The 23103-nt window shown below is 66.5% G+C and overlaps 7 protein-coding genes across 13 annotated transcripts; all 7 read right to left on the minus strand.

Annotated features, from left to right (window-relative positions):
• Positions 1-1806: 1806 nt before the first annotated feature.
• On the minus strand, positions 1807-4093 carry LOC141731211 (CMRF-35-like molecule 4). Of its 2 annotated transcripts, none has more exons than XM_074555065.1 (3): positions 3826-4093; positions 3383-3727; positions 1807-3037 (listed from the first exon to the last, which is right to left on the minus strand). In XM_074555065.1, the coding sequence occupies exons 1-3, from the start codon at positions 3863-3865 to the stop codon at positions 2838-2840; spliced, it is 585 nt and encodes a 194-aa protein (XP_074411166.1). In that variant the 5' UTR covers positions 3866-4093; the 3' UTR covers positions 1807-2837. The 2 variants fall into 2 exon arrangements, with proteins under 2 accessions (XP_074411166.1, XP_074411165.1); XM_074555064.1 differs by having other exon boundaries at positions 1808-3040.
• A 33-nt stretch (positions 4094-4126) lies between these two features.
• Positions 4127-5309, minus strand: LOC141731209 (CMRF35-like molecule 2). Of its 2 annotated transcripts, none has more exons than XM_074555061.1 (3): positions 5171-5309; positions 4728-5072; positions 4127-4384 (listed from the first exon to the last, which is right to left on the minus strand). In XM_074555061.1, the coding sequence occupies exons 1-3, from the start codon at positions 5208-5210 to the stop codon at positions 4185-4187; spliced, it is 585 nt and encodes a 194-aa protein (XP_074411162.1). In that variant the 5' UTR covers positions 5211-5309; the 3' UTR covers positions 4127-4184. The 2 variants fall into 2 exon arrangements, with proteins under 2 accessions (XP_074411162.1, XP_074411161.1); XM_074555060.1 differs by having other exon boundaries at positions 4127-4387.
• Positions 5310-7162: 1853 nt separating this feature from the next.
• On the minus strand, positions 7163-9540 carry LOC141731226 (CMRF35-like molecule 6). Of its 2 annotated transcripts, none has more exons than XM_074555112.1 (3): positions 9131-9540; positions 8688-9032; positions 7163-8342 (listed from the first exon to the last, which is right to left on the minus strand). In XM_074555112.1, exons 1-3 carry the CDS (start codon positions 9168-9170, stop codon positions 8143-8145), a joined length of 585 nt encoding a protein of 194 aa, XP_074411213.1. In that variant the 5' UTR covers positions 9171-9540; the 3' UTR covers positions 7163-8142. The 2 variants fall into 2 exon arrangements, with proteins under 2 accessions (XP_074411213.1, XP_074411212.1); XM_074555111.1 differs by having other exon boundaries at positions 7163-8345.
• A 1575-nt stretch (positions 9541-11115) lies between these two features.
• Positions 11116-13371, minus strand: LOC141731203 (CMRF-35-like molecule 4). Of its 2 annotated transcripts, none has more exons than XM_074555024.1 (3): positions 13104-13371; positions 12661-13005; positions 11116-12315 (listed from the first exon to the last, which is right to left on the minus strand). In XM_074555024.1, the coding sequence occupies exons 1-3, from the start codon at positions 13141-13143 to the stop codon at positions 12116-12118; spliced, it is 585 nt and encodes a 194-aa protein (XP_074411125.1). In that variant the 5' UTR covers positions 13144-13371; the 3' UTR covers positions 11116-12115. The 2 variants fall into 2 exon arrangements, with proteins under 2 accessions (XP_074411125.1, XP_074411124.1); XM_074555023.1 differs by having other exon boundaries at positions 11116-12318.
• A 33-nt stretch (positions 13372-13404) lies between these two features.
• LOC141731206 (CMRF35-like molecule 2) lies at positions 13405-14587 on the minus strand. Of its 2 annotated transcripts, none has more exons than XM_074555033.1 (3): positions 14449-14587; positions 14006-14350; positions 13405-13662 (listed from the first exon to the last, which is right to left on the minus strand). In XM_074555033.1, exons 1-3 carry the CDS (start codon positions 14486-14488, stop codon positions 13463-13465), a joined length of 585 nt encoding a protein of 194 aa, XP_074411134.1. In that variant the 5' UTR covers positions 14489-14587; the 3' UTR covers positions 13405-13462. The 2 variants fall into 2 exon arrangements, with proteins under 2 accessions (XP_074411134.1, XP_074411133.1); XM_074555032.1 differs by having other exon boundaries at positions 13405-13665.
• A 1822-nt stretch (positions 14588-16409) lies between these two features.
• On the minus strand, positions 16410-18796 carry LOC141731218 (CMRF35-like molecule 6). Of its 2 annotated transcripts, none has more exons than XM_074555075.1 (3): positions 18409-18796; positions 17966-18310; positions 16410-17620 (listed from the first exon to the last, which is right to left on the minus strand). In XM_074555075.1, the coding sequence occupies exons 1-3, from the start codon at positions 18446-18448 to the stop codon at positions 17421-17423; spliced, it is 585 nt and encodes a 194-aa protein (XP_074411176.1). In that variant the 5' UTR covers positions 18449-18796; the 3' UTR covers positions 16410-17420. The 2 variants fall into 2 exon arrangements, with proteins under 2 accessions (XP_074411176.1, XP_074411175.1); XM_074555074.1 differs by having other exon boundaries at positions 16410-17623.
• Positions 18797-20392: 1596 nt separating this feature from the next.
• On the minus strand, positions 20393-22803 carry LOC141731217 (CMRF35-like molecule 6). Its single transcript, XM_074555073.1, has 3 exons — positions 22380-22803; positions 21937-22281; positions 20393-21594 (listed from the first exon to the last, which is right to left on the minus strand). Exons 1-3 carry the CDS (start codon positions 22417-22419, stop codon positions 21392-21394), a joined length of 588 nt encoding a protein of 195 aa, XP_074411174.1. The 5' UTR covers positions 22420-22803; the 3' UTR covers positions 20393-21391.
• Positions 22804-23103: the final 300 nt, after the last annotated feature.

A 23103-nucleotide genomic window follows, 5' to 3' on the forward strand; every position in this document is an offset into this window, starting at 1 on the left:
TCCCAGGGCAATGAAATGAGTAACCCTGTCATGGTTTGAGCCTGGCACAGAGCCAGTGCCCCCCATGAAAATGCTTTCACTTTGGTGTCTGCTGTGAGATGTGACCAGGAATAAGCAAAACAGGCTTTAGCTTAAACATAAAGAACACTTTATTACCTAAACTACAGGAAAATAGGGAAAAACTATAAGGAAAAGAAAAAAATTGAAGACCTTACAAAAAAAACCACTTTCTTCTTCTCTACTACTTGACTTTGTCAGTCCGATACATTCTCCTAAATCACTAACTGCTCAGCCTTGGCACTACACTTTAGTATACTCAAACTGCAGTTCATGAAGAGGAAAGGAGTCCTTCTTGTTCTATAGGCTTCCCTTGGAAACACACCGAAACTTCGTGTGCTTCTCTGTCACTTTGGCACCGCCCGGAAAAAAAGTCCTTTTGCTGCTTGTGACATCTTCCTTCCATGCCCAGTGCTCTCACCACCGCGCATGGATCAGAGCTGCTTTTAGGGTTGTCTTTCAAGGATGCTTTGTCTCACTCCAAAAAGGCACAGTCTCTGCTTTGGGACATCTGTCCCCCCTATATTTTCTAACCCCCTGGGGCCGGGGGGTCTTCACGATGAACCCTCTTGGTTCTGAGCCACTGCTTCTCCCTAAATGCAGTTTCTGTGTCACAGGAACAACTGAGTCTATGGCCACAAGAAAAGTCCAGCCAAAAGGCCACTCTAAATCATCTCTCTCCATTCAATCATCTCTACGTTCTTCGGGCCAGGTTTTTGTCTCATCTCATCTCTTATCTCTCTTCTTATTCAGCTTCGAGGAGGATTAGCATTTTTTGCAAGGCCCCAATCATGAAAGAAAGGGGTTAAAACTTTCAGTCTCTGTCCCGGAGCTGTGGCACTCCCACACACGCTGCCCACACGCTGCCGCTCCGGCCGGGCACTCTTCCCCCCCTTCTCCTCCTGGGCCAGCTGCTATCACATTCGGTGTCGCCGGCTCTCTCTCTCTCCCTCCTGAGGAAGAGAAGGGAGAATAGCTGCCCGAGGGCTGACTCCCTGGAGTCTTCTACCCTTCTATCTTCGAAGGCCTCTTCACCTCTCATCTCTGTCCAGGCCCAGGGCTTACCACGTGGCTGCCCCTCCCCCGCCCAGCAGCAGCAGCTAGACGAGGAGGGGGAGAGATCTGACCTTTTCGCCGCGACGTCCCAAGAGAGCCTCTCAGAGCCAGAGCCCTGCTTTTAACTCCTGTGTATTCTCAGAAGTGTGTCCAAACCCCACTGGCTACACCAGGTGTCAGTATCAAACTCCGAACACCCATTAGTTTGACTACAGCATCCCAGAATTCTCACTTCTTCTTAGTCAAACCACCACAAACCCCAACTTATGGCATTGCAGCTGGACAGGAGCACCCACTTCTCCTGCCAGCACAGCCCCTCTGTGGCTCAGGAGCCCCATGCTCTGATCTGGTCCCTCCAGGCCTCTCCCTGTGTCCCCAGTCCCTGCAGCTGCTGAGTGGGGGCAGAGTTGTGGAAGGACACCCTTGCCTGGCTATTGCTAAGCTGGAGATGGGCATTGGGTGCACCAGGCAGAGGTGGCAGGGCTGAGGCTGCTGGGGCTGAGGGCTCCTCTCCCCATGAGGAAGCTCAGCTGGGCCATGGTGGAGCCTGCACGGCCCCCGTGACCACATGTCCCCCCCAGGCACAATGCAGCATGTTCCCACACAGGTGTGTGCATCAGCTTTGGCTGCCATGGACATCCCGGGCAGTGCTGGCAGCTCAAGGAAGGAGCAGACAGACAGACAGACAGACAAGCAGACACAGCCTTGCAGGATACCCAGCCTTTATTGCAAAATTGTCTTCCTTTGGCAGCTGCAGGTCAGCAGCCAGAGGCTCTCTGCAGCCCAAACCCTTCCCTGTGCAGCGCAGGGGCTGCCAGGAGGGGCCGAGGCTTCCCAGGGCCAGCAGCGCCCGGAGCCGAGCAGCTCCCGGCACGGGGCGGCCGTGAGGGGAGGCACGGCCCCGGCAGGGTGGGGGCCGGGGGGGCAGGAGGGCGTCCCTGGGGCTCGGAGGGGTTTGGGACGGGGGAGCAGCCCCGTGTGCTGGTGCTGCTGGATGCCCCCAGGAGCTGCAGCATCTCCTGCCCCGGCTCCTGCCCCGGCTCCTCACCCACGCTGCCCCACTGCAGCCAGCGCTCCCGGCCCTCGGTACAGGACACACCCGGGCTGGACCCGGGCTTCACAAGTGCTGACCTGGCAACGCCATCATCCTCACAGCAGCACTGCCATCAAACGAGGAAATTCCCAAACGAGGACATTCCCATTCAGAACTCCCAGACGAAGGCGGAAGTGTCCTCCTGGGACAGACGCTCCACCGTCACGGTGAAGGCCACGGTGTTTGCGGTTGTCCCGGATGGAGAACCGGCCCTTCTGCACCTCGGGCTTCGAGCCCGCACTCTCGATGGTGTCAGCGCTACCACAGAAAGTGTTGTCGCCTTCTCCACGTTTTCGCCTTTTTTTCCTGGCCCGGCGGGTCCGAGCAGGCGATGGAGAGGGACCCGCCCCGGGCTCAGCCAGTGCCGCTCCCGGCTGCTCTCGGCGGAGCTCGGCCCCCCCCGGGGCCGCCCCTGCGGCGCCATCGCCCCGTTGGGGCGGAGAAGGGGAACCGGGACTGCTGGGCAGCGGGGCCGCCGAGAAGACGAGGCAGCGATAACGAGCGGGGTCAGGAAGGCTTGGTTGAAGCCGGCGGGGGAAGCGGGGAGGGCCCGGCGGGGCCCCGGTGCCGCGGCCGCTGCCAGTCCGGGGGTCGAGCGGCGCCGGCCGGGCCGTGGGGTCCCTGCACGGCTTCAGCGGCCCCGCACACTGACCCAGAGCACGGCCGCAATCATGGCCAGCAGTGCCAGCAGCTGCAGCCCGGCCAGCACTGGGAAATAGCGGAATGTGCCGCGGGTCCCCTGAGGTGCGTCCGGACCCCGTGTTCCTGTCACGCTCGGGGTGAAACCTCCTCCCGCAGTCTGTTCCCAGTCCTGCGACGTGGGGGTCACTGCTGCTGTGGGGGGAACGCGCAGAGTCTGAGACAGGAACGCGATCCCCTTCACAGCAACAATCTCATCAAGCAGCTCCATTCCCATTCACACCCCGCACCAGAAGGTGCCCTTGTCCTCCTCGGCCAGACCCTCCTCAGTCACCGTGAACAACCGGTGTGTGTGCTATGTCCCGCTGGAGGGGCGGGGTGGCAGAAGGGAAGGAGGGATGGATGCAGGGAGTGCCAGATGGGCACCGCCTCCCTCTCCATCTTCCCCTCTCGGGGTGACACCTCCACCTTTGGGCTGGCCTCAGCTCCCCAAACCTGTTGTCCCTGTTGCCGTGGGGGATACGTGCAGAGACTGACCTGGGAGCACGATCACCTTCACATCAGCGCTCTCATCAAACGAAAATGCTCCCGTTCGCACCCCACAGCGGAAGGTGCCCTCGTCCTCTTTGGACAGACCATCCACGGTCACCGTGAATGTCCGGTGTGCGCGGTTGTCCCGGATGGAGAAGCGGCCCTGCACCACCTCGGGCTGCGACTCCGAGGTGATGACGATGTCCCAGGCACAGGTATAAACAATCTCTGTCATTGGTATGCACCAGAACTTCGGCAACTTCTCCCAGCCCCTCCGGTACGTGCAGGTGACCGACAGGGAATCCCCCAGGTATCCCCACACGGTGCAGGGCCCCGTCACTGCCCCGCAGCCTGTGGAGACACACGGAGCCGCGGCAGTGCAGCCGCCGCAGCGGCACCTCCCGCCCGACGGCGCGGGCCCGGCAGGCGGGGCTCGGGCGCAGCCTTACCTGGCAGCAGCGCCCAGGCGAGCAGAGGCAGGAGCTGCATGGCCGCTGCGGGTACCGGGGCTCGGCCAGTGCCGCTCCCGGCTGCTCTCGGCGGAGCTCGGCCCGCCCCCGGGGCCGCCCCTGCGGCGCCATCGCCCCGTTGGGGCGGGGAAGGGGAACCGGGACTGCTGGGCAGCGCGGCCGCCGAGAAGACGAGGCAGCGATAACGAGCGGGGTCAGGAAGGCTTTATTGAAGCCGGCGGGTGAAGCGGGGAGGGCCCGGCGGGGCCCCGGTGCCGCGGCCCCCTGCCCGCGCCGTCGGGACCGGGGCACTCGGGAGTTGAGAGGCGCCGGCCGGGCCGTGGGGTCCCTGCACGGCTTCAGCTGCCCCGCACGCTGACCCAGAGCACGGCCGCGCTCATGGCCAGCAGTGCCAGCACCTGCAGCCCGGCCAGCACTGGGAAGTAGCGGAAAGTGCCGCGGGTTCCCTGCGGTGCGTCCGGGCCCCGTGTTCCTGTCACGCTCGGGGTGAAACCTCCTCCCGCAGTCTGTCCCCAGTCCCGCGACGTGGGGGTCACTGCTGCTGTGGGGGAACGCGCAGAGTCTGACACAAGAACGCGATCCCCTTCACAGCAGCAATCTCATCAAGCAGCTCCATTCCATTCACACCCCGCACCAGAAGGTGCCCTTGTCCTCCTCGGCCAGACCTTCCACAGGCACTGTGAGCAACCGGTGTGTGTGGTTGGTCCGGCTGGAGGGGTGGGGTGGCAGAAGGGAAGGAGGGATGGATGCAGGGAGTGCCAGATGGGCACCGCCTCCCTCTCCATCTTCCCCTCTCGGAGTGACACCTCCACCCTTGGTTTGGCCCCAGCGCCCCAAACCTGTCGTCGCTGTTGCCGTGGGGGATACGTGCAGAGACTGACCTGGGAGCACGATCACCTTCACATCAGCGCTCTCGTCACGCGAAAATGTTCGAGTTCGCACCCCACAGCGGAAGGTGCCCGCGTCCTCATTGGACAGACCGTCCACGGTCACAGTGAATGCCAGGTGTGTGCGGTTGTCCCAGATGGAGAAGCGGCCCTGCAGCACCTCGGGCTGCCACTCGGAGGTGATGACGATGTCCTCAGCACAGGTATAAAAAATCCCTGTACTTGGTGTGCACCAGAACTTCGGCAAATTCTCCAATCCCGGCTGGTAGGTACAGGTGACCGACAGGGAACCGCCCAGGACGCCCCGCACGGTGCCGGGCCCCGTCACTGCCCCGCAGCCTGTGGAGACACACGGAGCCGCGGCAGTGCAGCCGCCGCAGCGGCACCTCCCGCCCGACGGCGCGGGCCCGGCAGGCGGGGCTCGGGCGCAGCCTTACCTGGCAGCAGCGCCCAGGCGAGCAGAGGCAGGAGCTGCATGGCCGCTGCGGGTACCGGGGCTCGGCCAGTGCCGCTCCCGGCTGCTCTCGGCGGAGCTCGGCCCGCCCCCGGGGCCGCCCCTGCGGCGCCATCGTCCCGTTGGGGCGGAGAAGGGGAACTGGGACTGCTGGGCAGCGGGGCTGCAGAGAAGACGAGGCAGGGATAACGAGCGGGGTCAGGAAGGCTTTATTGAAGCCGGCCGGGGAAGCGGGAAGGGCCCGGCGGGGCCCCGGTGCGGCCTCCCCCTGCCCGCGCCGTCGGGACCAGGGCACTCGGAGGCCGAGAGGCGCCGGCCGGGCCGTGGGGTCCCTGCACGGCTTCAGCGGCCCCGCACGCTGACCCAGAGCACGGCGCAATCATGGCCAGCAGCGCCAGCAGCTGCAGCCCGGCCAGCGCTGGGAAGGAGCGGAAAGAGCCGCCGGTCACCTGCAGAGCGTCCGGAGAAAGCGTCGGGGTTGCAGACACGGGGGAAGGATGGATGGAGCGGGTTCCAGACGGGCCCTGTGTTCATGTCGCGCTCCGGGTGAAACCTCCTCCCGCATTGTCCCCAGTCCGGCGACGTGGGGGTCACTGTTGCACTGCGGCGAAAACGTGCCAGGACGCACTGGGGTGATGATAACCTCCACATCAGCACTCTCGTGGAAAGCGGAAAATGCCTTTGGCATCCCCCAGCGGAGCGAGCCCGCATCCTCCTTGGCCAGAGCTCCGCAGTCCCCCGGAATGCCCGAAGCTGTTCGGGATGGAGAAGCCGCCCTGCCGCACCTCGGGCTGCAGTTTCGCGGTGCTGCCGATGCCCGCGGCACAGGGAACAGCAGTCCGTGTACTCGCTTTGCACCGCAATTTCGGCAGCGTCTCCCGGCCAGGCTGGTGCGTGCTGGGAGCGGCAGGCTTTCCTTCAGGAATCCCCGCACGGTGCCGGGCCCTGTCGCTGTCCCGGAGCCTGTGCAGACCCACGGCAGCGCTGCCGCTCCCGGACACCTCCCGCTTCCCCTGCTGGGCGCAGCGTGGGGCTCCAGCCCCGGCGGGCACTCAGCCCGACCTGGCGGCAGCGCCGAGGCCAGCACCAGCAGCAGCCACATGGACACGTCGGGGCAGCCCTGCTGCTCCTCTCCATTGTGTCCCTGGGGCTTTGCTTCCTCTTTTGCCTCTGGTACCACCTCCCTTGCTGAGAGAGATCCAGCAAGACCATGGCGTTTCCTGTTTCCTAGAGTTTCAGCTTCTCCTGGTCACTGTGATTGCTTGCTGTGCACTGTCCCCTGTGCCATGCCCCGGGGTCTCTGCTTTCTTCCTCCAGCCTGGCCCCCATATCGGGGCACAGCCTGCCTCTCAGTGCCACACTGCCCAGCCCCTGTGGCCAGGCAGGGCACCCAGGGGCAGAGGTAGCTCAGCACAGCACAGGGACCACCTGAAGGCCAGACAATCCCCCAGGCTGGCAGTGCTCCTGCACGGCCACCCTGTCCTTCCCAGGGCAATGAAATGAGTAACCCCAACTTATGGCACTGCAGCTGGACAGGAACACCCACTTCTCCTGCCAGCACAGCCCCTCTGTGGCTCAGGAGCCCCATGCTCTGATCTGGTCCCTCCAGGCCTCCCCTTGTGTCCCCAGTCCCTGCAGCTGCTGAGTGGGGGCAGAGTTGTGGAAGGACACCCTTGCCTGGCTATTGCTAAGCTGGAGATGGGCATTGGGTGCACCAGGCAGAGGTGGCAGGGCTGGGGCTGCTGGGGCTGAGGGCTCCTCTCCCCATGAGGAAGCTCAGCTGGGCCATGGTGGAGCCTGCACGTTCCCCTGACCACATGTGCCCCCCAGGCACAATGCAGCATGTCCCCACACAGGTGTGTGCATCAGCTTTGGCTGCCATGGGCATCCCGGGCAGTGCTGGCAGCTCAAGGAAGGAGCAGACACACAGACGTCCCTGCAGGATACCCAGCCTTTATTGCAAAGTTGTCTTCGGTTTGCAGCTGCAGCTCAGCAGCCAGAGGCTTTCTGCTGCCCAAACTCTTCCCTGTGCAGCGCAGGGGCTGCCAGGAGGGGCCGAGGCTTCCCAGGGCCAGCAGCGCCCGGAGCCGAGCAGCTCCCGGCACGGGGCGGCCGTGAGGGGAGGCACGGCCCCGGCAGGGCGGGGGCCGGGGGGGCAGGAGGGCGTCCCTGGGGCTCGGAGGGGTTTGGGACGGGGGGGCAGCCCCGTGTGCTGGTGCTGCTGGATGCCCCCAAGAGCTGCAGCATCTCCTGCTCCCGGCTCCTGCCCCGGCTCCTCAGCCACGCTGCCCCACTGCAGCCAGCGCTCCCGGCCCTCGGTACAGGACACACCCGGGCTGGACCCGGGCTTCACAAGTGCTGACCTGGCAACGCCATCATCCTCACAGCAGCACTGCCATCAAACGAGGAAATTCCCAAACGAGGACATTCCCATTCAGAACTCCCAGACGAAGGCGGAAGTGTCCTCCTGGGACAGACGCTCCACCGTCACGGTGAAGGCCACGGTGTTTGCGGTTGTCCCGGATGGAGAACCGGCCCTTCTCCACCTCGGGCTTCGAGCCCGCACTCTCGATGGTGTCAGCGGGACAACAAAAGCGTTGTCGCTTTCTCCATGGTTTCGCCTTTTTTTCCTGGCCCGGCGGGTCCGAGCAGGCGATGGAGAGGGACCCGCCCCGGGCTCAGCCAGTGCCGCTCCCGGCTGCTCTCGGCGGAGCTCGGCCGCCCCCGGGGCCGCCCCTGCGGCGCCATCGCCCCGTTGGGGCGGAGAAGAGGAACCGGGACTGCTGGGCAGCGGGGCCGCCGAGAAGACGAGGCAGCGATAACGAGCGGGGTCAGGAAGGCTTGATTGAAGCCGGCGGGGGAAGCGGGGAGGGCCCGGCGGGGCCCCGGTGCCGCGGCCGCTGCCAGTCCGGGGGTCGAGCGGCGCCGGCCGGGCCGTGGGGTCCCTGCACGGCTTCAGCGGCCCCGCACGCTGACCCAGAGCACGGCCGCGCTCATGGCCAGCAGCGCCAGCAGCTGCAGCCCGGCCAGCACTGGGAAATAGCGGAAAGTACCGCGGGTCCCCTGCGGTGCGTCCGGACCCCGTGTTCCTGTCACGCTCGGGGTGAAACCTCCTCCCGCAGTCTGTTCCCAGTCCCGCGACGTGGGGGTCACTGCTGCTGTGGGGGGAACGTGCAGAGTCTGACACAGGAACGCGATCCCCATCTCAGCAGCAATCTCATCAAGCAGCTCCATTCCCATTCACACCCCGCACCAGAAGGTGACCTCGTCCACCTCGGCCAGACCCTCCACAGGCACTGTGAGCAACCGGTGTGTGTGCTATGTTCGGCTGGAGGGGTGGGGTGGCACAAGGGAAGGAGGGATGGATGCAGGGAGTGCCAGGTGGGCACCGCCTCCCTCTCCATCTTCCACTCTCGGAGTGACGCCTCCACCCTTGGTTTGGCCCCAGCGCCCCAAACCTGTCGTCGCTGTTGCCGTAGGGGATAAGTGCAGGGACTGACCTGGGAGCACGATCACCATCACATCAGCGCTCTCGTCACGCGAAAATGTTCGAGTTCGCACCCCACAGCGGAAGGTGCCCGCGTCCTCATTGGACAGACCGTCCACGGTCACAGTGAATGCCAGGTGTGGGCGGTTGTCCCGGATGGAGAAGCGGCCCTGCAGCACCTCGGGCTGCCACTCGGAGGTGATGACGATGTCCTCAGCACAGGTATAAAAAATCCCTGTACTTGGTGTGCACCAGAACTTCGGCAAATTCTCCAATCCCGGCTGGTAGGTACAGGTGACCGACAGGGAACCGCCCAGGACGCCTCGCACGGTGCAGGGCCCCGTCACTGCCCCGCAGCCTGTGGAGACACACGGAGCCGCGGCAGTGCAGCCGCCGCAGCGGCACCTCCCGCCCGACGGCGCGGGCCCGGCAGGCGGGGCTCGGGCGCAGCCTTACCTGGCAGCAGCGCCCAGGCGAGCAGAGGCAGGAGCTGCATGGCCGCTGCGGGTACCGGGGCTCGGCCAGTGCCGCTCCCGGCTGCTCTCGGCGGAGCTCGGCCCGCCCCCGGGGCCGCCCCTGCGGCGCCATCGCCCCGTTGGGGCGGAGAAGGGGAACCGGGACTGCTGGGCAGCGGGGCTGCAGAGAAGACGAGGCAGGGATAACGAGCGGGGTCAGGAAGGCTTTATTGAAGCGGGCGGGGGAAGCGGGAAGGGCCCGGCGGGGCCCCGGTGCCGCGGCCGCTGCCAGTCCGGGGGTCGAGCGGCGCCGGCCGGGCCGTGGGGTCCCTGCACGGCTTCAGCGGCCCCGCACGCTGACCCAGAGCACGGCCGCGCTCATGGCCAGCAGCGCCAGCTGCTGCAGCCCGGACAGCGCTGGGAAGTAGCGGAAAGTGCCGCCGGTCACCTGCAGAGCGTCCGGAGAAAGCGTCGGGGTTGCAGACACGGGGGAAGGATGGAGGGAGCGGGTTCCAGACGGGCCCTGTGTTCATGTCGCGCTCCGGGTGAAACCTCCTCCCGCATTGTCCCCAGTCCGGCGACGTGGGGGTCACTGTTTCAGTGCGGCGAAAACGTGCCAGGACGCACTGGGGTGATGATAACCTCCACATCAGCACTCCCCTGGAAAGGGAAAAATGCCTTTGTCATCCCCCAGTGGAGCGAGCCCGCATCCTCCTTGGCCAGAGCTCCGCAGTCCCCCGGAATGCCCGGAGCTGTTCGGGATGGAGAAGCCGCCCTGCCGCACCTCGGGCTGCAGTTTCGCGGTGCTGCCGATGCCCGCGGCACAGGCAACAGCAGTCCGTGTACTCGCTTTGCACCGCAATTTCGGCAGCGTCTCCCGGCCAGGCTGGTGCGTGCCGGGACCGGCAGGCTTCCCCTCAGGAATCCCCGCACGGTGCCGGGCCCTGTCGCTGTCCCGGAGCCTGTGCAGACCCACGGCAGCGCTGCCGCTCCCGGACACCTCCCGCTTCCCCTGCTGGGCGCAGCGTGGGGCTCCAGCCCCGGCGGGCACTCAGCCCGACCTGGCGGCAGCGCCGATGTCACATGGACACGTCGAGGCAGCCACATGGACACGTCGGGGCAGCCCTGCTGCTCCTCTCCATTGTGTCCCTGGGGCTTTGCTTCCTCTTTTGCCTCTGGTACCACCTCCCTTGCTGTGAGAGATCCAGCAAGACCATGGCGTTTCCTGTTTCCTAGAGTTTCAGCTTCTCCTGGTCACTGAGATTGCTTGCTGTGCACTGTCCCCTTTCCCATCCCCCGAGGACTCTGCTTTCTTCCTCCAGCCTGGCCCCCAAGTCGGGACACAGCCTGCCTCTCAGTGCCACACTGCCCAGCCCCTGTGGCCAGGCATGGCACCCAGGGGCAGAGGTAGCTCAGCACAGCACAGGGACCACCTGAAGGCCAGACAATCCCCCAGGCTGGCAGTGCTCCTGCACGGCCACCCTGTCCTTCCCAGGGCAATGAAATGAGTAACCCCAACTTATGGCACTGCAGCTGGACAGGAACACCCACTTCTCCTGCCAGCACAGCCCCTCTGTGGCTCAGGAGCCCCATGCTCTGATCAGGTCCCTCCAGGCCTCTCCCTGTGTCCCCAGTCCCTGCAGCTGCTGAGTGGGGGCAGAGTTGTGGAAGGACACCCTTGCCTGGCTATTGCTAAGCTGGAGATGGGCATTGGGTGCACAAGGCAGAGGTGGCAGGGCTGGGGCTGCTGGGGCTGAGGGCTCCTCTCCCCATGAGGAAGCTCAGCTGGGCCATGGTGGAGCCTGCACGGCCCCTGTGACCACATGTGTCCCCCCAGGCACAATGCAGCATGTCCCCACACAGGTGTGTGCATCAGCTTTGGCTGCCATGGGCATCCCGGGCAGTGCTGGCAGCTCAAGGAAGGAGCAGACACACAGACACACAGACAGACAGACCAGCAGACACAGCCTTGCAGGATACCCAGCCTTTATTGCAAAAGTGTCTTCCTTTGGCAGCTGCAGCTCAACAGCCAGAGGCTCTCTGCAGCCCAAACCCTTCCCTGTGCAGAGCAGGGGCTGCCAGGAGGGGCCGAGGCTTCCCAGGGCCAGCAGCGCCCGGAGCCGAGCAGCTCCCGGCACGGGGCGGCCGTGAGGGGAGGCACGGCCCCGGCAGGGCGGGGGCCGGGGGGGCAGGAGGGGTCCCTGGGGCTCGGAGGGGTTTGGGACGGGGGAGCAGCCCCGTGTGCTGGTGCTGCTGGATGCCCCCAGGAGCTGCAGCATCTCCTGCCCCGGCTCCTGCCCCGGCTCCTCACCCACGCTGCCCCACTGCAGCCAGCGCTCCCGGCCCTCGGTACAGGACACACCCGGGCTGGACCCGGGCTTCACAAGTGCTGACCTGGCAACGCCATCATCCTCACAGCAGCACTGCCATCAAACGAGGAAATTCCCAAACGAGGACATTCCCGTTCACACCCCCAAACCAAGGTGCAAGTGTCCTCCTGGGACAGACGCTCCACCGTCACCGTGAAGGCCACGGTGTTTGCGGTTGTCCCGGATGGAGAACCGGCCCTTCTGCACCTCGGGCTTCGAGCCCGCACTCTCGATGGTGTCAGCGCTACCACAGAAAGTGTTGTCGCCTTCTCCACGTTTTCGCCTTTTTTTCCTGGCCCGGCGGGTCCGAGCAGGCGATGGAGAGGGACCCGCCCCGGGCTCAGCCAGTGCCGCTCCCGGCTGCTCTCGGCGGAGCTCGGCCCCCCCCGGGGCCGCCCCTGCGGCGCCATCGCCCCGTTGGGGCGGAGAAGGGGAACCGGGACTGCTGGGCAGCGGGGCCGCCGAGAAGACGAGGCAGCGATAACGAGCGGGGTCAGGAAGGCTTGGTTGAAGCCGGCCGTGGAAGCGGGGAGGGCCCGGCGGGGCCCCGGTGCCGCGGCCGCTGCCAGTCCGGGGGTCGAGCGGCGCCGGCCGGGCCGTGGGGTCCCTGCACGGCTTCAGCGGCCCCGCACACTGACCCAGAGCACGGCCGCAATCATGGCCAGCAGTGCCAGCAGCTGCAGCCCGGCCAGCACTGGGAAATAGCGGAATGTGCCGCGGGTCCCCTGAGGTGCGTCCGGACCCCGTGTTCCTGTCACGCTCGGGGTGAAACCTCCTCCCGCAGTCTGTTCCCAGTCCTGCGACGTGGGGGTCACTGCTGCTGTGGGGGGAACGCGCAGAGTCTGAGACAGGAACGCGATCCCCTTCACAGCAACAATCTCATCAAGCAGCTCCATTCCCATTCACACCCCGCACCAGAAGGTGCCCTTGTCCTCCTCGGCCAGACCCTCCTCAGTCACCGTGAACAACCGGTGTGTGTGCTATGTCCCGCTGGAGGGGCGGGGTGGCAGAAGGGAAGGAGGGATGGATGCAGGGAGTGCCAGATGGGCACCGCCTCCCTCTCCATCTTCCCCTCTCGGGGTGACACCTCCACCTTTGGGCTGGCCTCAGCTCCCCAAACCTGTTGTCCCTGTTGCCGTGGGGGATACGTGCAGAGACTGACCTGGGAGCACGATCACCTTCACATCAGCGCTCTCATCAAACGAAAATGCTCCCGTTCGCACCCCACAGCGGAAGGTGCCCTCGTCCTCTTTGGACAGACCATCCACGGTCACCGTGAATGTCCGGTGTGCGCGGTTGTCCCGGATGGAGAAGCGGCCCTGCACCACCTCGGGCTGCGACTCCGAGGTGATGACGATGTCCCAGGCACAGGTATAAACAATCTCTGTCATTGGTATGCACCAGAACTTCGGCAACTTCTCCCAGCCCCTCCGGTACGTGCAGGTGACCGACAGGGAATCCCCCAGGTATCCCCACACGGTGCAGGGCCCCGTCACTGCCCCGCAGCCTGTGGAGACACACGGAGCCGCGGCAGTGCAGCCGCCGCAGCGGCACCTCCCGCCCGACGGCGCGGGCCCGGCAGGCGGGGCTCGGGCGCAGCCTTACCTGGCAGCAGCGCCCAGGCGAGCAGAGGCAGGAGCTGCATGGCCGCTGCGGGTACCGGGGCTCGGCCAGTGCCGCTCCCGGCTGCTCTCGGCGGAGCTCGGCCCGCCCCCGGGGCCGCCCCTGCGGCGCCATCGCCCCGTTGGGGCGGGGAAGGGGAACCGGGACTGCTGGGCAGCGCGGCCGCCGAGAAGACGAGGCAGCGATAACGAGCGGGGTCAGGAAGGCTTTATTGAAGCCGGCGGGTGAAGCGGGGAGGGCCCGGCGGGGCCCCGGTGCCGCGGCCCCCTGCCCGCGCCGTCGGGACCGGGGCACTCGGGAGTTGAGAGGCGCCGGCCGGGCCGTGGGGTCCCTGCACGGCTTCAGCTGCCCCGCACGCTGACCCAGAGCACGGCCGCGCTCATGGCCAGCAGTGCCAGCACCTGCAGCCCGGCCAGCACTGGGAAGTAGCGGAAAGTGCCGCGGGTTCCCTGCGGTGCGTCCGGGCCCCGTGTTCCTGTCACGCTCGGGGTGAAACCTCCTCCCGCAGTCTGTCCCCAGTCCCGCGACGTGGGGGTCACTGCTGCTGTGGGGGAACGCGCAGAGTCTGACACAAGAACGCGATCCCCTTCACAGCAGCAATCTCATCAAGCAGCTCCATTCCATTCACACCCCGCACCAGAAGGTGCCCTTGTCCTCCTCGGCCAGACCTTCCACAGGCACTGTGAGCAACCGGTGTGTGTGGTTGGTCCGGCTGGAGGGGTGGGGTGGCAGAAGGGAAGGAGGGATGGATGCAGGGAGTGCCAGATGGGCACCGCCTCCCTCTCCATCTTCCCCTCTCGGAGTGACACCTCCACCCTTGGTTTGGCCCCAGCGCCCCAAACCTGTCGTCGCTGTTGCCGTGGGGGATACGTGCAGAGACTGACCTGGGAGCACGATCACCTTCACATCAGCGCTCTCGTCACGCGAAAATGTTCGAGTTCGCACCCCACAGCGGAAGGTGCCCGCGTCCTCATTGGACAGACCGTCCACGGTCACAGTGAATGCCAGGTGTGTGCGGTTGTCCCAGATGGAGAAGCGGCCCTGCAGCACCTCGGGCTGCCACTCGGAGGTGATGACGATGTCCTCAGCACAGGTATAAAAAATCCCTGTACTTGGTGTGCACCAGAACTTCGGCAAATTCTCCAATCCCGGCTGGTAGGTACAGGTGACCGACAGGGAACCGCCCAGGACGCCCCGCACGGTGCCGGGCCCCGTCACTGCCCCGCAGCCTGTGGAGACACACGGAGCCGCGGCAGTGCAGCCGCCGCAGCGGCACCTCCCGCCCGACGGCGCGGGCCCGGCAGGCGGGGCTCGGGCGCAGCCTTACCTGGCAGCAGCGCCCAGGCGAGCAGAGGCAGGAGCTGCATGGCCGCTGCGGGTACCGGGGCTCGGCCAGTGCCGCTCCCGGCTGCTCTCGGCGGAGCTCGGCCCGCCCCCGGGGCCGCCCCTGCGGCGCCATCGTCCCGTTGGGGCGGAGAAGGGGAACTGGGACTGCTGGGCAGCGGGGCTGCAGAGAAGACGAGGCAGGGATAACGAGCGGGGTCAGGAAGGCTTTATTGAAGCCGGCCGGGGAAGCGGGAAGGGCCCGGCGGGGCCCCGGTGCGGCCTCCCCCTGCCCGCGCCGTCGGGACCAGGGCACTCGGAGGCCGAGAGGCGCCGGCCGGGCCGTGGGGTCCCTGCACGGCTTCAGCGGCCCCGCACGCTGACCCAGAGCACGGCGCAATCATGGCCAGCAGCGCCAGCTGCTGCAGCCCGGCCAGCGCTGGGAAGGAGCGGAAAGAGCCGCCGGTCACCTGCAGAGCGTCCGGAGAAAGCGTCGGGGTTGCAGACACGGGGGAAGGATGGATGGAGCGGGTTCCAGACGGGCCCTGTGTTCATGTCGCGCTCCGGGTGAAACCTCCTCCCGCATTGTCCCCAGTCCGGCGACGTGGGGGTCACTGTTGCACTGCGGCGAAAACGTGCCAGGACGCACTGGGGTGATGATAACCTCCACATCAGCACTCTCGTGGAAAGCGGAAAATGCCTTTGGCATCCCCCAGCGGAGCGAGCCCGCATCCTCCTTGGCCAGAGCTCCGCAGTCCCCCGGAATGCCCGAAGCTGTTCGGGATGGAGAAGCCGCCCTGCCGCACCTCGGGCTGCAGTTTCGCGGTGCTGCCGATGCCCGCGGCACAGGGAACAGCAGTCCGTGTACTCGCTTTGCACCGCAATTTCGGCAGCGTCTCCCGGCCAGGCTGGTGCGTGCTGGGAGCGGCAGGCTTTCCTTCAGGAATCCCCGCACGGTGCCGGGCCCTGTCGCTGTCCCGGAGCCTGTGCAGACCCACGGCAGCGCTGCCGCTCCCGGACACCTCCCGCTTCCCCTGCTGGGCGCAGCGTGGGGCTCCAGCCCCGGCGGGCACTCAGCCCGACCTGGCGGCAGCGCCGAGGCCAGCACCAGCAGCAGCCACATGGACACGTCGGGGCAGCCCTGCTGCTCCTCTCCATTGTGTCCCTGGGGCTTTGCTTCCTCTTTTGCCTCTGGTACCACCTCCCTTGCTGAGAGAGATCCAGCAAGACCATGGCGTTTCCTGTTTCCTAGAGTTTCAGCTTCTCCTGGTCACTGTGATTGCTTGCTGTGCACTGTCCCCTGTGCCATGCCCCGGGGTCTCTGCTTTCTTCCTCCAGCCTGGCCCCCAAGTCGGGACACAGCCTGCCTCTCAGTGCCACACTGCCCAGCCCCTGTGGCCAGGCAGGGCACCCAGGGGCAGAGGTAGCTCAGCACAGCACAGGGACCACCTGAAGGCCAGACAATCCCCCAGGCTGGCAGTGCTCCTGCACGGCCACCCTGTCCTTCCCAGGGCAATGAAATGAGTAACCCCAACTTATGGCACTGCAGCTGGACAGGAGCACCCACTTCTCCTGCCAGCACAGCCCCTCTGTGGCTCAGGAGCCCCATGCTCTGATCTGGTCCCTCCAGGCCTCCCCTTGTGTCCCCAGTCCCTGCAGCTGCTGAGTGGGGGCAGAGTTGTGGAAGGACACCCTTGCCTGGCTATTGCTAAGCTGGAGATGGGCATTGGGTGCACCAGGCAGAGGTGGCAGGGCTGGGGCTGCTGGGGCTGAGGGCTCCTCTCCCCATGAGGAAGCTCAGCTGGGCCATGGTGGAGCCTGCACGTTCCCCTGACCACATGTGCCCCCCAGGCACAATGCAGCATGTCCCCACACAGGTGTGTGCATCAGCTTTGGCTGCCATGGGCATCCCGGGCAGTGCTGGCAGCTCAAGGAAGGAGCAGACACACAGACGTCCCTGCAGGATACCCAGCCTTTATTGCAAAATTGTCTTCGGTTTGCAGCTGCAGCTCAGCAGCCAGAGGCTCTCTGCAGCCCAAACCCTTCCCTGTGCAGCGCAGGGGCTGCCAGGAGGGGCCGAGGCTTCCCAGGGCCAGCAGCGCCCGGAGCCGAGCAGCTCCCGGCACGGGGCGGCCGTGAGGGGAGGCACGGCCCCGGCAGGGTGGGGGCCGGGGGGGCAGGAGGGCGTCCCTGGGGCTCGGAGGGGTTTGGGACGGGGGGGCAGCCCCGTGTGCTGGTGCTGCTGGATGCCCCCAAGAGCTGCAGCATCTCCTGCTCCCGGCTCCTGCCCCGGCTCCTCAGCCACGCTGCCCCACTGCAGCCAGCGCTCCCGGCCCTCGGTACAGGACACACCCGGGCTGGACCCGGGCTTCACAAGTGCTGACCTGGCAACGCCATCATCCTCACAGCAGCACTGCCATCAAACGAGGAAATTCCCAAACGAGGACATTCCCATTCAGAACTCCCAGACGAAGGCGGAAGTGTCCTCCTGGGACAGACGCTCCACCGTCACGGTGAAGGCCACGGTGTTTGCGGTTGTCCCGGATGGAGAACCGGCCCTTCTCCACCTCGGGCTTCGAGCCCGCACTCTCGATGGTGTCAGCGGGACAACAAAAGCGTTGTCGCTTTCTCCATGGTTTCGCCTTTTTTTCCTGGCCCGGCGGGTCCGAGCAGGCGATGGAGAGGGACCCGCCCCGGGCTCAGCCAGTGCCGCTCCCGGCTGCTCTCGGCGGAGCTCGGCCGCCCCCGGGGCCGCCCCTGCGGCGCCATCGCCCCGTTGGGGCGGAGAAGAGGAACCGGGACTGCTGGGCAGCGGGGCCGCCGAGAAGACGAGGCAGCGATAACGAGCGGGGTCAGGAAGGCTTGATTGAAGCCGGCGGGGGAAGCGGGGAGGGCCCGGCGGGGCCCCGGTGCCGCGGCCGCTGCCGGTCCGGGGGTCGAGCGGCGCCGGCCGGGCCGTGGGGTCCCTGCACGGCTTCAGCGGCCCCGCACGCTGACCCAGAGCACGGCCGCGCTCATGGCCAGCAGCGCCAGCAGCTGCAGCCCGGCCAGCACTGGGAAATAGCGGAAAGTACCGCGGGTCCCCTGCGGTGCGTCCGGACCCCGTGTTCCTGTCACGCTCGGGGTGAAACCTCCTCCCGCAGTCTGTTCCCAGTCCCGCGACGTGGGGGTCACTGCTGCTGTGGGGGGAACGTGCAGAGTCTGACACAGGAACGCGATCCCCATCTCAGCAGCAATCTCATCAAGCAGCTCCATTCCCATTCACACCCCGCACCAGAAGGTGACCTCGTCCACCTCGGCCAGACCCTCCACAGGCACTGTGAGCAACCGGTGTGTGTGCTATGTTCGGCTGGAGGGGTGGGGTGGCACAAGGGAAGGAGGGATGGATGCAGGGAGTGCCAGGTGGGCACCGCCTCCCTCTCCATCTTCCACTCTCGGAGTGACGCCTCCACCCTTGGTTTGGCCCCAGCGCCCCAAACCTGTCGTCGCTGTTGCCGTAGGGGATAAGTGCAGGGACTGACCTGGGAGCACGATCACCATCACATCAGCGCTCTCGTCACGCGAAAATGTTCGAGTTCGCACCCCACAGCGGAAGGTGCCCGCGTCCTCATTGGACAGACCGTCCACGGTCACAGTGAATGCCAGGTGTGGGCGGTTGTCCCGGATGGAGAAGCGGCCCTGCAGCACCTCGGGCTGCCACTCGGAGGTGATGACGATGTCCTCAGCACAGGTATAAAAAATCCCTGTACTTGGTGTGCACCAGAACTTCGGCAAATTCTCCAATCCCGGCTGGTAGGTACAGGTGACCGACAGGGAACCGCCCAGGACGCCTCGCACGGTGCAGGGCCCCGTCACTGCCCCGCAGCCTGTGGAGACACACGGAGCCGCGGCAGTGCAGCCGCCGCAGCGGCACCTCCCGCCCGACGGCGCGGGCCCGGCAGGCGGGGCTCGGGCGCAGCCTTACCTGGCAGCAGCGCCCAGGCGAGCAGAGGCAGGAGCTGCATGGCCGCTGCGGGTACCGGGGCTCGGCCAGTGCCGCTCCCGGCTGCTCTCGGCGGAGCTCGGCCCGCCCCCGGGGCCGCCCCTGCGGCGCCATCGCCCCGTTGGGGCGGAGAAGGGGAACCGGGACTGCTGGGCAGCGGGGCTGCAGAGAAGACGAGGCAGGGATAACGAGCGGGGTCAGGAAGGCTTTATTGAAGCGGGCGGGGGAAGCGGGAAGGGCCCGGCGGGGCCCCGGTGCCGCGGCCGCTGCCAGTCCGGGGGTCGAGCGGCGCCGGCCGGGCCGTGGGGTCCCTGCACGGCTTCAGCGGCCCCGCACGCTGACCCAGAGCACGGCGCAATCATGGCCAGCAGCGCCAGCTGCTGCAGCCCGGACAGCGCTGGGAAGTAGCGGAAAGTGCCGCCGGTCACCTGCAGAGCGTCCGGAGAAAGCGTCGGGGTTGCAGACACGGGGGAAGGATGGAGGGAGCGGGTTCCAGACGGGCCCTGTGTTCATGTCGCGCTCCGGGTGAAACCTCCTCCCGCATTGTCCCCAGTCCGGCGACGTGGGGGTCACTGTTTCAGTGCGGCGAAAACGTGCCAGGACGCACTGGGGTGATGATAACCTCCACATCAGCACTCCCCTGGAAAGGGAAAAATGCCTTTGTCATCCCCCAGTGGAGCGAGCCCGCATCCTCCTTGGCCAGAGCTCCGCAGTCCCCCGGAATGCCCGGAGCTGTTCGGGATGGAGAAGCCGCCCTGCCGCACCTCGGGCTGCAGTTTCGCGGTGCTGCCGATGCCCGCGGCACAGGCAACAGCAGTCCGTGTACTCGCTTTGCACCGCAATTTCGGCAGCGTCTCCCGGCCAGGCTGGTGCGTGCCGGGACCGGCAGGCTTCCCCTCAGGAATCCCCGCACGGTGCCGGGCCCTGTCGCTGTCCCGGAGCCTGTGCAGACCCACGGCAGCGCTGCCGCTCCCGGACACCTCCCGCTTCCCCTGCTGGGCGCAGCGTGGGGCTCCAGCCCCGGCGGGCACTCAGCCCGACCTGGCGGCAGCGCCGATGTCACATGGACACGTCGAGGCAGCCACATGGACACGTCGGGGCAGCCCTGCTGCTCCTCTCCATTGTGTCCCTGGGGCTTTGCTTCCTCTTTTGCCTCTGGTACCACCTCCCTTGCTGTGAGAGATCCAGCAAGACCATGGCGTTTCCTGTTTCCTAGAGTTTCAGCTTCTCCTGGTCACTGAGATTGCTTGCTGTGCACTGTCCCCTTTCCCATCCCCCGAGGACTCTGCTTTCTTCCTCCAGCCTGGCCCCCAAGTCGGGACACAGCCTGCCTCTCAGTGCCACACTGCCCAGCCCCTGTGGCCAGGCATGGCACCCAGGGGCAGAGGTAGCTCAGCACAGCACAGGGACCACCTGAAGGCCAGACAATCCCCCAGGCTGGCAGTGCTCCTGCACGGCCACCCTGTCCTTCCCAGGGCAATGAAATGAGTAACCCCAACTTATGGCACTGCAGCTGGACAGGAACACCCACTTCTCCTGCCAGCACAGCCCCTCTGTGGCTCAGGAGCCCCATGCTCTGATCAGGTCCCTCCAGGCCTCTCCCTGTGTCCCCAGTCCCTGCAGCTGCTGAGTGGGGGCAGAGTTGTGGAAGGACACCCTTGCCTGGCTATTGCTAAGCTGGAGATGGGCATTGGGTGCACCAGGCAGAGGTGGCAGGGCTGGGGCTGCTGGGGCTGAGGGCTCCTCTCCCCATGAGGAAGCTCAGCTGGGCCATGGTGGAGCCTGCACGGCCCCTGTGACCACATGTGTCCCCCCAGGCACAATGCAGCATGTCCCCACACAGGTGTGTGCATCAGCTTTGGCTGCCATGGGCATCCCGGGCAGTGCTGGCAGCTCAAGGAAGGAGCAGACACACAGACACACAGACAGACAGACCAGCAGACACAGCCTTGCAGGATACCCAGCCTTTATTGCAAAAGTGTCTTCCTTTGGCAGCTGCAGCTCAACAGCCAGAGGCTCTCTGCAGCCCAAACCCTTCCCTGTGCAGAGCAGGGGCTGCCAGGAGGGGCCGAGGCTTCCCAGGGCCAGCAGCGCCCGGAGCCGAGCAGCTCCCGGCACGGGGCGGCCGTGAGGGGAGGCACGGCCCCGGCAGGGCGGGGGCCGGGGGGGCAGGAGGGGTCCCTGGGGCTCGGAGGGGTTTGGGACGGAGGGGCTGCCCCGTGTGCTGGTGCTGCTGGATGCCCCCAAGAGCTGCAGCATCTCCTGCCCCGGCTCCTGCCCCGGCTCCTCACCCACGCTGCCCCACTGCAGCCAGCGCTCCCGGCCCTCGGTACAGGACACACCCGGGCTGGACCCGGGCTTCACAAGTGCTGACCTGGCAACGCCATCATCCTCACAGCAGCACTGCCATCAAACGAGGAAATTCCCAAACGAGGACATTCCCGTTCACATCCCCAGACCAAGGTGCAAGTGTCCCCCTGGGACAGACGCTCCACCGTCACGGTGAAGGCCACGGTGTTTGCGGTTGTCCCGGATGGAGAACCGGCCCTTCTCCACCTCGGGCTTCGAGCCCGCACTCTCGATGGTGTCAGCGGGACAACAAAAGCGTTGTCGCTTTCTCCATGGTTTCGCCTTTTTTTCCTGGCCCGGCGGGTCCGAGCAGGCGATGGAGAGGGACCCGCCCCGGGCTCAGCCAGTGCCGCTCCCGGCTGCTCTCGGCGGAGCTCGGCCGCCCCCGGGGCCGCCCCTGCGGCGCCATCGCCCCGTTGGGGCGGAGAAGAGGAACCGGGACTGCTGGGCAGCGGGGCCGCCGAGAAGACGAGGCAGCGATAACGAGCGGGGTCAGGAAGGCTTGGTTGAAGCCGGCGGGGGAAGCGGGAAGGGCCCGGCGGGGCCCCGGTGCCGCGGCCGCTGCCAGTCCGGGGGTCGAGCGGCGCCGGCCGGGCCGTGGGGTCCCTGCACGGCTTCAGCGGCCCCGCACGCTGACCCAGAGCACGGCCGCGCTCATGGCCAGCAGCGCCAGCAGCTGCAGCCCGGCCAGTGCTGGGAAGGAGCGGAAAGAGCCGCGGGTTCCCTGCGGTGCGTCCGGACCCCGTGTTCCTGTCACGCTCGGGGTGAAACCTCCTCCCGCAGTCTGTTCCCAGTCCCGCGACGCGTGGGTCACTTGTGCTGTGGGGGGAACGTGCAGAGTCTGGCACAAGAACGCGATCCCCTTCACAGCAGCAATCTCATCAAGCAGCTCCATTCCCATTCACACCCCGCACCAGAAGGTGCCCTCGTCCACCTCGGCCAGACCCTCCACAGGCACTATGAACCACATGTTTGTGTACTATGTCTGGCTGGAGGGGCGGGTTGGCACACGGGAAGGAGGGATGGATGCAGGGAGTGCCAGGTGGGCACCGCCTCCCTCTCCATCTTCCCCTCTCGGAGTGACACCTCCACCCTTGGTTTGGCCCCAGCTCCCCAAACCTGTTGTCGCCGTTTCCGTGGGGGATACGTGCAGAGACTGACCTGGGAGCACGATCACCTTCACAGCAGCACTCACATCACGCAAAACCATTTCCGTTCGCACCCCACAGCGGAAGGTGCCCGCGTCCTCCTTGGACAGGCCATCCACGGTCACCGTGAATGTCCGGTGTGTGCGGTTGTCCCAGATGGAGAAGCGGCCCTGCAGCACCGCGGGCTGCGACTCCGAGGTGATGACGATGTCCTTTTCACAGGTAACACCAATAAGTCTACTTGGTATGCACCAGAATTTCGGCAACTTCTCCCAGCCCGGCCGGTACCTGCAGGTGACCGACAGGGAACCGCCCAGGACGCCCCGCACGGTGCCGGGCCCCGTCACTGCCCCGCAGCCTGTGGAGACACACGGAGCCGCGGCAGTGCAGCCGCCGCAGCGGCACCTCCCGCCCGACGGCGCGGGCCCGGCAGGCGGGGCTCGGGCGCAGCCTTACCTGGCAGCAGCGCCCAGGCGAGCAGAGGCAGGAGCTGCATGGCCGCTGCGGGTACCGGGGCTCGGCCAGTGCCGCTCCCGGCTGCTCTCGGCGGAGCTCGGCCCGCCCCCGGGGCCGCCCCTGCGGCGCCATCGCCCCGTTGGGGCGGAGAAGGGGAACCGGGACTGCTGGGCAGCGGGGCCGCCGGGGCTACGAGGGTCGGAGCCGCGGGAGCGTTTGTTGGAGCCGGCGGGGGAAGCGGGAAGGGCCCGGCGGGGCCCCGGTGCGGCCTCCCCCTGCCCGGGCGTCGGGACCGGGGCACTCGGAGGCCGAGCGGAGCCGGCCGGGCCGTGGGGTCCCTGCACGGCTTCAGCGGCCCCGCACGCTGACCCAGAGCACGGCCGCGCTCATGGCCAGCAGCGCCAGCAGCTGCAGCCCGGCCAGCGCTGGGAAGTAGCGGAAAGTGCTGCGGGTCTCCTGAGGAGCGTCCGTAGAGAGCGTCGGGGCTGCAGATGCGGGGGAAGGATGGATGGAGCGGGTTCCAGACGGGCGCCGTGTTCCTGTCGCGCTCCGGGTGGAACCTCCTCCCGCAGTGTGGTTCCGGGCCCCAAAATGGGGATCACAGTTGCCGTGAGGCGAAAACGTGCAAGGACCCACCAGGCAGAGGTGGCAGGGCTGGGGCTCCTGGGGCTGAGGGCACCTCTCCCCATGAGGAAGCTCAGCTGGGCCATGGTGGAGCCTGCAC

This window comes from Zonotrichia albicollis, chromosome 19, assembly GCF_047830755.1.
Source record: "Zonotrichia albicollis isolate bZonAlb1 chromosome 19, bZonAlb1.hap1, whole genome shotgun sequence".
In the NCBI taxonomy this organism is placed as follows: domain Eukaryota; kingdom Metazoa; phylum Chordata; class Aves; order Passeriformes; family Passerellidae; genus Zonotrichia; species Zonotrichia albicollis.